Below are 14,184 nucleotides of genomic sequence, written 5' to 3' on the forward strand. Positions count from 1 at the left end.
CTCCCACTATTTTTGTTGCGGGTTCTTTTTTTAAATTAAGACAGAGGCAGACTTCAGCCCAGCTCCATGTTTTTGCTAAGATTATTATTGAGCATTCACTACATGCAAGTGGGTACTGTCACCTGGGTTATTTCATTTAAACTTCCCAGAAGAAGGACTAATGTCCTATTGTTGCAGATGAGAAAATAAAGCCTCAGAGAGCAGAAAGCGCTTGTCTAAGGTCACACAGTGGATAGCAGTGGTACCTTATGGTCTCCTGACTCCATGTCATGCCTCTTAACAAAGCCAAGGCATATTGACAGCTTTGGAGTTAGACCAGGTTCAAGTCTCAGCTTTCAGTGTGGGCAAGTCCCTTAGCCTTTCTTAAGTCTTACTCTTCTCATCTGAAAAATGGGTATGATATATTCAACACCTCCCAACAGATGGGGATAACATGCATAAAGACTTTGGCTAGAACACTGACAGCATTACTGCTCTGTTCTCAGAAGCCCCTATGCTTCCCCCATGCCCACTCCACTTATTGCTCCTCCGATCCCAAGCTGGACCCCAGCCCAGCACTAACCTGAAGGACGGTCCCTGCTCGGGGGTCTAAAACCCGAATCTTGCGGTCTTTACAGGCAGTGGCCAGCAGGCTGCCGTTGGTGTTGAAGGACATGGAAAGGATCACATCTTGGTGACAGTTAATTGTCTTCACGGGGCTCATGATTACAGACTCCTTTGAATCCAGGTTCCAGACCATCACCTGCACAGCAGAGAGCCAGCTCTGAACCCAGCCCCACCCCCAGCCCCGTCCCAGTCCCCACAGTCACACGACAGCCAGGCTGCAGTGAAACATGGTATCCCCAGAGGGAAGCCACAGATGGCAGTCTGGCCAAAAGGCCTCGGGTGAGAGGATGGATCTGCCCGCTGAAGTGGCCACGTGGCAGGAGGGGGAAGTCAGCAGTCAGGCTGTCTAGCAGTGAAAAGAAAACACCATCTGCTTGGAGCAATGAAACATCCATGCTGGGAGGACCCCAGGGAACCAGCTAATCCAGGGGGTTTCAAACAGTCATTAGCAACAGTTTCCACCGCACAGTTAATAAGGGATGCTGTGTTTAGCTGCACAGGCTGTGCAGTGCACAGCTCCAGGGCAACCCATTCCCATAGTCCAAGATGTGAACAGAGCCCCCTCGAGTTGTGTACAGATAAAACTGTACAACCATAAGCAGTGATGTAAAAGGCGCTCAGTCATGTCTGATTCTTTGCACCCTATGGACTACAAGTCCATGGAATTCTCCAGGCCAGAATACTGGAATGGGTAGCCTTTCCCTTTTCCAGGGGATCTTCCCAACCCAGGTTTCTCACATTCAGGCAGATTCTTTACCAGCTAAGCCACAAGGGAAGCCCATAAGCAGCAGCACACCCTATCTAAACAGATAACAGAGCACTTCTGATCAGAATGGGGTAGAGGACCTTTCAACCACTCCCATCCCACCCTCTTATCCATCACAGAGGCTTCTGAGGTGCCTCTGTAAAGCCTTATAGAGTTGTGAAAGGAAGAGTTTAGAAGTTATGATGGCATCAACCCCATTTGTGTACAGACTGAGGCCCAGAGAAGAATAGGGACTTTCCCAGGTCACACTGCAAGTCAGAGACTGAGTGGGAACAGAATCAAGATCTCCTATGCTGTGAATTTTCTCATTCCATAGGGCCCACAGCTTGCTAACTTGACAGTCAATGAAGGAGGGTGAGGCATCTCTGAGCAGGGTCCAGCTCACCCCCTCCAGGAAGACTAATGGATTGAACACACTAATGGATTTGTCCCACACCAAAACTTATGTCTACCTGAAACCTCAGAATATGACCTTATTTGGAAATAGGGTTTTCACAGATTTAATGAGGTCTTGAGAAACCTATATGCAGGTCAGGAAGCAACAGTTAGAACTGGACATGGAACAACAGACTGGTTCCAAATAGGAAAAGGAGTACGTCAAGGCTGTATATTGTCACCCTGCTTATTTAACTTATATGCAGAGTACATCATGAGAAATGCTGGACTGGAAGAAACACAAGCTGGAATCAAGATTGCCAGGAGAAATATCAATAACCTCAGATATGCAGATGACACCACCCTTATGGCAGAAAGTGAAGAGGAACTAAAAAGCCTCTTGATGAAAGTGAAAGAGGAGAGTGAAAAAAGTTGGCTTAAAGCTCAACATTCAGAAAACTAAGATCATGACATCCCATCCCATCACTTCATGGCAAATAGATGGGGAAACAGTGGAAACAGTATCAGACTTTATTTTTAGGGGCTCCAAAATCACTGCAGATGGTGACTGCAGCCATGAAATTAAAAGACACTTATTCCTTGGAAAGAAAGTTATGACCAACCTAGATAGCATATTGAAAAGCAGAGATATTACTTTGCCAACAAAGGTCCATCTAGTCAAGGCTATGGTTTTTCCAGTAGTCATGTATGGATGTGAGAGTTGGACTGTGAAGAAAGCTGAGCGCCGAATTGATGCTTTTGAACTGCAGTGTTGGAGAAGACTCTTGAGAGTCCCTTGGACTGCAAGGAGATCCAACCAGTCCATTCTAAAGATCAGTCCTGGTGTTCTTTGGAAGGACTGATGCTAAAGCTGAAACTCCAATATTTTGGCCACCTGATGCGAAGAGTTGACTCACTGGAAAAGTCTCTGATGCTGGGAGGGATTGGGGGCAGGAGGAGAAGGGGACGACAGAGGATGAGATAGCTGGATGACACCACCGACTCGATGGACGTGAGTTTGAGTGAACTCCGGGAGTTGGTGATGGACAGGGAGGCCTGGCATGCTGCAATTCATGGGGTTGCAAAGAGTCGGACAAGACTGAGCGACTGAACTGAACTGAATTGAAAGAGGTATCAATACAAGGAGGCTATACTGGATTTGGGTGGGCCCTACAATGACCGATGTCCTTATAAGAAGAGAAGACACATAGATACACAGAGAAGAAGACAGAAGATGGAGGCAGAATGCAGTGATGCAGCTATGAACCAAGGAATGCTTGGAGCCCCTAGAAGCTAGAAGAAGCACAGAAGGACTCTTCCCTATAGCCTTTGGAGAAAGCATGGCCCTCCTAACATCTTGACTTTGGATTTCTGGCCTTCAGAACTGTGGAAATACATTTCTGTTGTCTTAACCCACCCAGTATGGTTCTATGTCAGGGGAGCCCCAGGAGACTAAATACACAAACCCACCTTGTAGTCGTAGCCGGAGCTGAAGAGGATGTTGGCAGCTGTGGGGTGCCATTCCACCAGGCCCACTTTGCGGGCGTGGCCCACCAGCTCCTTCCTGAAGGCTGTGAGATTCTTGGTCAGCAGCTGCTTGGGGATGTCCCAGATTTTAATCTGTCAGGAGAGACATAGCCCAAGGGGAGTTATTAGCTGGGGTCCCCTCGTACCCCGACAACCCTGAGCAACAACATTGGCACTGCCCCACAGAAGGGCCAGGGCAAGTCTCTCTGAATCTACCTGTCATTCAGTGGAGAGGCAGCTGGGGCTCCTCAGAGGGACAGGGGCTTTCCCAAGGTCCTCCAGCCCAAGCAGGGGCTGGAGATGAGCCCAGGCTTCTGGGAACCTGTGCTATCCTAACTGGTAGGTGAGTGGATGGGCCATAGACCTGATTCCCAGGCTGGAGATCACAGCAAGTCCACCTCTCAGCCTATAGAGAATATCCCTCAGAGTACAGTGGTCCCAAAGGCTCAGGGGAGAGCTCTGAATGCCAAGAGGAAGGGTTTATGCTATATCCTCAGGGTACTGGGAAGCCAGCGCAGTCTCTGGAGCAGGACAGGGCAGGGACAACCCCCAACCCCTTCTGTGAGAGAGGCCCCCTTGGATGGCCCAGAAGAGGAAGACTAAAGGTGAGAAGGTAGGTATTTAATGCTCCCAGTCTTATCCTTTTAAATCTTCCGTCTAAGTAAGATCTTCCTTCCCCACTGTCTATGAGATTATATGGCATAATATTTTCAAGCCACAGTAAAAAATGCCCTTCACAGCATTTTATAGTTTCCCCAGAAGATGTGCATTCCCATCAGGAAATGACACTGATCTGCATTGGATGGTTGGGAGATATTAGGCCCATTTTATAGATGGGGAGACTGAGGCCCATAGAGAGGAGGGGTGGCACCCCAAGTCCCACGGAGCCCAGAACTTCTATCTAATTCATGCCCTCCTCACACAGTGACCTCACCTTGTCAAGGATGGAGGAGTCAGGAGCGTCAGAGATGCATCCAGATGCCATTCTATCTCCCTGTACCCCAGCCCCACTCCTCTCGGGAAAGGAGCACTCACCGTGGCATCTTCAGAACAGGAGGCGATCTCAAAATCATTGAAAGGGTTCCATTTGACATCTAAGACATTCCCTCTGTGCCCGCAGACCTTTGGGTAGTGGGGGTCCAACTTTCCTGTCTGTAAAACAGTACCCAGGGAGGTTGAGGAGAGGATGCGGCTAATTCCACTTTAGCATCTGGAGGAGAGTCACTAGGGCAGCCAGCAGTCACTGAGTGGACAGGAAGATGTAGAGGGCAGAGCTAGTAGTGAATCCAGGACTTACCACTAATCCCGGTGTGATCCTGGGGGAGTCACAACACCTCTCGGAGCCTCAGGAAAATGGAGGCAGTAACAGATATTTCAGAGAGTTCGAGTGAGGGTCATAGGAGGTGAGGGATGGGAAGGGTCCAGCGCAAATGTCTAGCACATGGTAGGTGTTTAATAAAAGGACATTTCTCTTCATATACTGCTGGCAGGAATGCAGAAATGGTGCAGCCACGGAGGAAAACAGTCTGGCAGCTCCTCAAAAGGCTAAACAGAGTTACTGTATGACCCCATAATTCACTCCTAGGTACAGCCCCGAGAGAAATAAAGACATACGTCTACAAAAAAAACGGTACACCAATGTTCACAGCAGCATTATTCAAAATAGCCCAAAGGTGGAAACAACCCAAATGTCCATAAATGGATAAATGGATATATAAAACCGTAGTGTATTCATACAATGAAATATTTTTCAAAAAAGGGAATGAAGTCATGTCCAACTCTTTCCGACCCCGTGGACTATAGCCCACTAGGCCCCTCTGTCCATGGGATTCTCCAGGGAAGAGTACTGGAGTGGGTTGTCATTTCCTCCTCCAGGGGATCTTCCCAACCCAGGGATAAGAACCTGCGTCTCCTGCATTGCAGGCAGATTCTTTTATCGCTGAGCCACCCAGGAAGCCCCAGTATATTCATAAAATGAAATACGTTCAAAAAAGGGAAGGAAGTACGGGCACAGGCTACAACGTGGGTGAACACTGAAAACATCATGCTAGCTGACAGACACCAGACATAAAGAGCCACATATTGCACGATCTGCTTAGATGATCTACCAGATGTAGTTCTGCTGCTTGAGCAAAGAAGCACACTCCCTGGTACCTAGAATTCTGAACCCTGACTGATACATGTGAGAAGTCCAAGATAGCGGTAATTCCCTGGCTGTCCAGTGGTCAGGACTCTGCGTTTTCACTGCTGGGGGCCTGGGCATGTCTCAAGTTGGGGAACTAAGATCCCAGAAGCTTCTAGGTGTGACAACAATAACAAAAATCCAAAATAGTTAATCCATAGAGACTGAAAGCAGACTAGTGGTTGCCTAGGGCATGGGGAGTGACTGCTAATGGGTATGGGGTTTCTGGGGGTGACGAAGTTATTTTCAAATTAGTGGTGATGGTTACACAGCATGTGAATATCTAAAACCCACTGAATTATACAGTTAAATGGTGAATTTTACAGTATGTGAGTTATGAAAGTGAAAGTCGCTCAGTCATGTCCAGCTCTTTGCGACCCCATGGGCTATACAGTCCATGGAATTGTCTAGTCCAGAATACTGGAGTGGGTACCCTTTCCCTTCTCCAGGGGATCTTTCCAACCCAGGGATCGAACCAGGTCTCCCAGATTGCAGGTGGATTCTTTACCAGCTGAGCCACAGAGGAAGCATATGAGTTATACTTCAATTAAAAAGAAAGGGTGGGTTTTTCCTGGGGCACAGTGGTAAGAATCCACCTGCCAATGCAGGAGACACAGGTTCAATCCCTGATCCGGGAAGATCCCATATGCCATGGAGCAACTGAGGCCGTGCACGACAACTACTGAGCTGGTGCTCTAGGGCCAGGGAGCTCAAACTACTAAAGCCTGTGCACCCTTAGAGCCTGTGCCCCACAACCAGAGAAGCCACCACAATGAGGAGCCTGCGTACCGCAGCTAGAGAGTAGCCCCCATCTACCGCAGAAAAGCCTGCGCGGCAACACAGACCCAGCACAGCCAAAAATACATGAATCAAAAAAAGAAAAAAGAAAGGGCATTTCCTCCCTTCCCCTCTTTCCTGCCGAGAATTCCTGTCTAGGGGCTGGGAGGACACACAAGTTTCACAGCCCTGCAGCGGAGAACTCTTGGGTCATAAGAAAACTACACCAGTTCAAGCACAGAAGCTGGCAGCTGGCAGGGACCAACGCACTGATTTTACGCATCACACTGCATGGCCCTGGCAGTACAGGGCCCAGAACGCCCTCTGCCTGCCAACGCAGACACCGCCCACATCCACTGCCCAGCCTCAGGTGTTAGAGCCCGCCCACCGGAAGGCTCCACCCTTATATCTAAGTGAAGGAGACAGGGGAGAAGAAAACTGGCTGACACCCACCCATCTGGCAGATTATTACAAGGAGCCTGGAGGACAGGCCCAGTGCAAAGTGCTGGGTGAATATGAGACGCAGTACTTGACCTCACACAATAGTCTCGGGGACATTTAAAAATGTATTTTCAAGGACAGAGTGAACTCAGGGAACACCCACAGGCTCTTCTTCCCTCACCTGCCCAACTCTGCAGAGCCTCCTGCACTCTTGTGGGATGTCCTGAGACCATGCCCAAGGGAGAGGAAGCAAAGACCAGGGACGCTCTATGGCTTTGCCTCCTAGGGCTACAGAGAGGGCAGCTGCCGTGACTACAGACATAGGACATCCTATTACTCTGGCAAACTAGGAGACAGACACGTGAGCCTCTGGTTCATGCATCTTAGCTCTGAAAACAGGCCATGGTCCCAGGCTCCCCTTCAGAAATCCTCTGCCCAATTCTGATCTCATTCCTTGGGAAAGAGTCTTAGACATCTCTCCCTAGACTGGATCCCTTCCAGGAGAGGGAACTCTATAAAGCACATTATTTGACAAATTGGGACTTGAATGGTAGATAAAAGTATTATAAAGCTCAACTGAGTGAATTTGACAATGTACTGTGGGTATGTAAGAAAAAATTCCTATTTTTAGGAAACATAGTAGTATTTAAGGATAAAGGGAAAAGATATAGGTAACTTACCATCAAAGGGTTTAGAAAATAAAAAAGTACTTTCACATACATTGGAAAAGATCCTGAGGCTGGGAAAGATTGAAGGCAATAGGAGAAAGGTGGCAGAGGATGAGATGGTTGGATAGCATCACCAACACAATGGACATTAATCTGAACAAACTCTGGGAAATAGTAAAAGAGAGGGGAGCCTGGCATGCTGCAGTCCATGGGGCTGCAAAGAAGTGGACATTGCTGAGCGACTAAACAACAACAGACATTCAGAGAGAGAGAGGGAAAATAAAAGCTTCGGATGTGTCATTTGATAGTGCTGTGTGAGGAGGTGAGCAAAAGATCAATTTCTTTCAGATGGTTTAGCCTTCTTCTTGGATGAAGAAAACGGGCCCCCGGGCAGGGAGGAGAGCAGCAAGGCAGCACCTGGAGGGAGGGCCCTGCAAAGAGATCTCTGCACCCACAGGCCCAGCTCAGGTCTCCATGGGACCATCGCTCCAGCCACTACGTCATTCTCTACTGTCCTAAAAGATGACTAATAATCTCTTCCTTGCAGGGTGATGAGGGTAAAATGACGTACTGTAGCTGAAAAGTCCAACAGTGATCTCCTATAGTAAGTGCTCAAATAAGAGCTTTTATTATATGTACATGTGTGTGTACACGCACATGCATGCGTGCTGAGTTGCTTCCGTCGTGTCCGATTCTTTGTGACCCTAGGTACTGTAGCCTGCCAGGCTACTCTGTCCATGGGATTCTCCAGACAAGAATACTGGAGTGGGTTGCCAACATACACATACATCTACGTATGTGTATATATACATGTATATATATATATATATATATATATATATATTTTTTTTTTATAAAAGTTTTTGGTTGTGCCTCTTGGAATGAGGGATCTTAGTTCCTCCCTGACTAGAGATGGAACCCACATCCCCTGCATTGGAAGCACAGAGTCCTAACCATTGGACAGCCAGGGAAGTCCCACACATGTACACTAAAGTTGAGAAAAAAAGACTGGAAGGAAATGCATCAAACTGTTATTCATGGTTATCTCTATATGGTGAGCTAAATGGGTGTGGCTTTTTAAAAATCATCCTCTGTATCTTAAAATTTTTTTTTCTAAACTATAAAAACTGTGTAAAATTTTGCAATAAAAAGGTATTTAAGAGGGAGGTTCAAGAGGGAGGGGACGTGTATACCTATGGCTGATTCATGTTGATCTATGGCAGAAACCAACACAACATTGTAAAGCAATTATCCTTCAATTAAAAATAAATAATTTTTAAAAAAAAAGATATTTAAGACAAGACTACAGACTTTCTGAAAAGATCAGGTCCTTGCAGGATTAGCTAAAAATTTCTGATAAAACTGCAGTGTCTGAGGGGCTCTGCGATCAGGAATGGTAAAAAACACAGCAAAGCTCAACTGGCATGCACCTGTGGCAGGCATTACTAATGGATCACTGACCACCCCCACCCCCACGCCCACGCCCAGGCTGGAGGAGGAACTTGCCCAGGGTCATGGGGAAGGTGAAGGGCAGAGTTGGGCTGGAGCCCAGGGCGAGCCTGTGGCATACTCACTGTGGTCTGAGGGAGCACCAGCCCTGTCTGAGTCAGTGTCCTGACCCCCTTCCTGCACACAGCCTTTCCCTTCTCTTGGATCATTTCCTGGGCCAAAGGGCCAAAGAAGTCAGCAGCACTGTCTTTGGCTGTGGCCTACCCAGGTGCTCTCAAGGCCTTGATCTCTGCACTCTGGCCCAGGCCAAGCCCCAGTTTCTGCCCTGAGAAAGGTTTCTCGAGGGAGCTGATTGTCCCTGGCCTTGGCTGACTGGAGGCAATGTGCCCAGGAGCCCCGTTCAGACTCCAGACTCCAGCTCTGTGAGCCTCAGACTCGGAGGTACCTGAGAGCCAGGCCTGGCTCTGGTGGGCACTCCTCCCAGGCCTCCAAGAGCAGAGGCCCCAGCCCCACACAGCTTCTCTTCCTTCTTAGTGAACAAAGGATGGCAGGCGGTCCCCAGAGGCTGGTCGGCCCTGTGCCTAAGAGGGTTTCTGTGGGAGGACCCACATTAATAGACATTAGCCAGTCTGATGGGCTATTGACCAGGCTGCTAAAAGCCCTGTCAGGACAGGGATATTTATAATCCAGAGGCCATTGCTGCCTTTCAGCCCATTAGGCCAGCAGTCAGCCAAGGACAGGACTCTGATTTATGGATGTGCATGCGTGCGTGTGTGCGTGTGTGTGTGTGTGTGTGTGTGTGTGTGTGTGTGTGTGTGTAGGCTCTAAATGGAGGCTTCTCAGGTGGTGCTAGGGGTAAAGAACCTGCCTGCTAATGCAGATGTAAGAGATGTGGGTTCGATCCCTTAGGAAGATCCCCTGGAGGAGGGCATGGCAACCCACTCTAGTATTCTTGCCTAGAGAATCCCCATGGACAGAGGACCCTGGAGGGCTATGGTCCATAGGGTTGCAGAGAGTCGGACACGACTGAAGTGACTTAGCGCACACAGCACAGACTCTAAATCAGAGGAGACACACCTGTCCTCCTCCTAGACGCCAGGGAGCTGCTCAGCCTGGAGAGACAGCACCTCCGAGTCTCTGAGGGGCTGTCCCGGGGCAGATGGGGTGGACGGGACGGTAGGACCCAGAAGGCAGGAGCCAGGTGGGGTGGGACAGGAGAGGCTGTGGGGTTACTATCGTGACCTTAGGGCTCACAGGGAACCTGCCTCTCGGTCAGTTTCCTCATCTACAAAGTGGCAACAGTAGTAGAATCTCAGGGAGGATGTGAGGATTAAATGAGTTCATACACATACAGTGCTTAAGACTCTGTCTCGGGAATTCCCTGGTGGTCCAGTGGTTAGGACTCAGAGCTTTCACGGCCAAGGCCAGGGTTCGTTTCCTGGTCGGGAAACTAAGTTCCCACAAGCTGTGTGGCATGACCAAATGAAAAAAAAAAAAAGACTCTACCTGGTACATGGTGAGCTTTCAGGAAATTCACTAATGTAAGTTCATCAGAACTAATCACAATTACCCAGCTTTATTGTTGCTCAGTACTTTGCAGGGGCCAGGATGTACTTAGTGAGGCCAAGGTGTCCTCAGTGAATGCACTCAAGTACATTATTACATCTATAAGGAACATGTTTGCAAGTATTTTTCTTTAGGAACTATAATTTCAGGAGTCATTTATGTGCGAGGCCCTGTGCTAGGGGCTCTGCTCAATTATTTAATTTCCCTCCAGCCACCCCAGGAAGCAGTGCAAGAATCCCCATTGAGAACGCAGAAGCTGGGGATAGCAAGGGTTGATAATCAGAGCCACTCCAACCACGGCAGAGCCGTGAGAACTGGGAATGCTTTCTCTCACTCATGGTCTGTCTCTTGCTATCCTCACACCATAGTTATCATCACATCATGCAGGCCTTTCAGTGAGGACCTACTATGTGCCAGATCTTATGTCCCATGCAAGTGGCGGCAGAAGATGAATTACTCATGATCTGTGCCCTCCAGGAGCCGCCAACTTGTGGAGGAGGCAAGATATAGTTGTACTCAGGGCTCATAGGCAGAAGAAATGCCCTGGGGGGTCAATCAAAGAAGGCTTCTTGGAGGAGGATGCCTTTGAATTGGGGCTTAAAGGCTTTGACCAAACTAGGATGAAGGGGAAGCACTGCAAGTCAGAAAGGCTGGGCCATACACAGATAGGTTTCAAGCAGAGAGATTGTAAAGCAAACAGGAGGAAAGGTAGACTAATGGGTAGGAAGGTAGAGAAGTCCAGACAAGAGGGGACAGGTCACCTTGCATAGAAAGAGATGCACATGGAGAGATGGACAAGTGGACAGATGAGATGTGTCCTAACTAGAGTTGGTGAGACTTAGAGCGCTGCCCAGAGGAAACAGCTGAGCAGGGAAAAGATGACAGGAGTGTTCCCTAATCTTGCGAATACACGTGCTGCTAAAATGCAAATCATGTTCCTAGGAAGATTTAGGGAATGCATCATTCATCAGTCCTCCTCTCACATGCACAGATGAGCCTGGGGAGGGTCCACTGTAGAAGCCCACACCCAGGGCTGGAAGTGGTGAACAGTGGAGGCTATCTGGTAACCTAGCTTGGTCACCTCCAGAGGTGGGGAGCCCATGTCCCTGCTAGGTGGCTTATTTCACTTTCAGACCTTGTTACAAACTGTGAGCAAACACTTCTTACTCGGAACTTAGTATAGCCTCCCTGTGGCCCTCCCTACTCCCCTTACTCTCCACTTCTGGTTCCAGCTCTGTCCTTTGGACCCCAAAGGACACCTCCACCCCACGCCACCTCCCTGGTCCCAGGCCAGCTCTGTTCCAGGCTGAAGAGACTCTTAGAACTGGAAGAGACTTTCTCCCCCAAAGAAAAACAGTACAACAGTCTAGCACACACCCTGCATCTCTACATTTCTAGAAGGGGAACCTGAGTATGGAGGGAACAGGTGTATGCTGTGGAGGGCTCTGAGGCTTACAGCGTCAGCTGGGATGTGGATCAAGAGTTCTGGTGAGAAAGGCAGGACTTTGTGTGCAGGCAATGGGAGAGGGGGTGGGTCCTAGGAATGACATGGCATGACACAGGCTTAAGCAGGGTCTGGCTGGCCTTCAAGAGCACAGCAGTGAAGTGCTCCCCTCCCCCTGCTCCCAGGCACCTGTTCACCATGCGTCCCTTTGGCCCCCCAAGCCCATGCCCTCCTCTGGCCTGGTCTACTCCCAGCGGTGCTGCAGGGCTTGACCCCAGAGCTCTGCCTGTTCTTACTGGCATTCTTCCCTACCTCCACACCTCATAGCAAAGTCCACCTCCCATCTGATCAGGTGGGTCTGCCATAGGCCTGGTGCCAGGGTCCAAAGCCCAACCTGGCATGTCCCCCAGGCTCAGGGCGGGCATGTCCCCAGACCTCCCCACTGAGCCTTTGTTCCCTGAGCGCAGCCCTTGGTTGCCTAGGCTGCCAGCGCCACCCTGCAATGGGTTCACCCTGGGTCACAGGGTGGAAGAAAGGGACTGTGGAGTCACTCCCTTCGGGACACCTGACACCACATGGGGCAGCCTGGCCCTTCTGAGAATAAATCCCATACATGGTGGTAAAGCCAGGAATCTTCCAATCCTGTGCTAAAATAAGGAGTTCGCTAGCTTGTCCCTTCCTTTCTTCCTTTACTGACGTTCTCTGTGCCTGGATGGGACTTAAACCCTGGTAACTGACAAGGAACCGATGTAAACCAGAGCCAAAACTCAGGCGTGCAGGTCGGCTGAATGAGAGTGGGGCCCCAAGACCATGTCCAGGTCTGGGTCCACACCGTTCCTGCTCAGGGTCCTTCAGACAGTCAGCTCCCTGAGCCTCGGCATCCTTATCCATATAATGGGGCAATACGTCCCATAAAACGGGCTAATAAAGGTGCAGTGTAAGCTCTGGTCCTGCTGACCACATGGAAAAGGGCCTGCAGGCCTGTCTGCCCAGGTAAGCACGGCACCATGGGACCAGCAAGGGTCCTTTTCCTCTCTCAGCCTCTCCCTCCTGCTCCGTCACACTGGATGTGGTTACTTAAGAAAATGTCAACCAGATGCAATGTGTGGACCTTCTTGATGCTGATTCAAACAAACCAGGAGCAAAGAGGCATTTATGAGGCAATCAGGGGCTTTTTCACATAATAGGAAATTGCTGTGATCCTGGCATTGTGGTTATGCCAGAAAAACCACATTTGTTATGTCACATCCTGTTATGTCAATAACAGAAAATGTTATTATTTTATAGAATTGCAAACTGAACTCTGTGGGGGTAAAATGACAGTCTGGGCTTTGCTTTAAAATATTTCAGGAAAAAAAAAGGGATGGATGAAGCAAGCATGACAAAGTCTTCAAAATTCTTGAATCTGGGTGTGAAGAGTTTACGATATTGTTTTTACCTACCTTTGTGTTTGAAAATTCTTTTTGTAATGATAAAAAAATAAAGAACTAGAATAGAGCCTAGCTGCTGAAAAACAGCAGCATTGGCATCACCTGGGAGTAGAGACGCCAGACTTAACAAATAAAAAGAGGATACCTGGTAAAATTTGAATTTCAGATAAACAGCAAAGGACTTTTTAGAAGTTATGTTCCATGTAATACTTTACTTATGCTATAAAACTATTTGTGAAAATAGCTTGGCAGTTTCCTATAAAATGGAACATGTAACTACTTTATGATCCAGAGATTGCACTCCTAGGCATTTATCCCAGAAAAATGGAATTTACTTATGTGCACACAGAAACCTGTACACAAATGTTTATAGCAGTTTCATTCCTAACAGCTCCAAACTGGAAACAGTCCAGATGGCCTTCAACAGCCAAGGGTTCAACAAACTGTGCAACCACACCACAGAATACTGCTGCTGCTAAGTCGCTTCAGTCGTGTCCAACTCTGTGCAACCCCATAGACGGCAGCCCACTAGGCTCCCCCATTCCTGGGATTCTCCAGGCAAGAACACTGGAGTGGGTTGCCATTTCCTTCTCCAATGCATGAAAGTGAAAAGTGAAAGTGAAGTCGCTCAGTCATGTCCAACTCTTCGCGACTACAGAATACTACTTGGCAATAAAAAAGAATAAGCAATTGATACATACAACAACCTGGATGGATCTCCAGAGAATTCACTGAATGAAAAAAGTTAAGCCCGAAAGGCTACATAGTGTATGGTTCCGTCTGTATGATATTCTTAAAAAGCAAATGTATAGAAACAGAGAACAGATCTGTTCAATCAATGAAAGTTTATAAGTATCAACTGTGTGTGCCCACCGGGTGATATATGGGTAAGCCAAGTACTGGTTCTCCCCAGCTCCTCCCACATTGCAAGTACATTAAGAAGTACTACCAGA

General features: G+C 48.4%; 1 protein-coding gene across 1 annotated transcript in view; it reads right to left on the bottom strand.

Annotated features, from left to right (window-relative positions):
* The window catches only part of CORO2A (coronin 2A), a 67,687-nt gene that overhangs the window by 8,364 nt on the left and 45,139 nt on the right, over window positions 1-14,184 (bottom strand). The window contains exons 3-5 of the mRNA XM_027549735.1: window positions 4,310-4,426; window positions 3,218-3,367; window positions 563-742 (exon numbers count right to left, since the gene is read on the bottom strand). Coding sequence (XP_027405536.1) covers window positions 563-742; window positions 3,218-3,367; window positions 4,310-4,426 — 447 coding nt within the window. The remainder of the gene's footprint in view (window positions 1-562; window positions 743-3,217; window positions 3,368-4,309; window positions 4,427-14,184) is intronic.

The sequence above is a fragment of the Bos indicus x Bos taurus genome, chromosome 8, assembly GCF_003369695.1.
Source record: "Bos indicus x Bos taurus breed Angus x Brahman F1 hybrid chromosome 8, Bos_hybrid_MaternalHap_v2.0, whole genome shotgun sequence".
NCBI classification, from domain to species: Eukaryota; Metazoa; Chordata; class Mammalia; order Artiodactyla; family Bovidae; genus Bos; species Bos indicus x Bos taurus.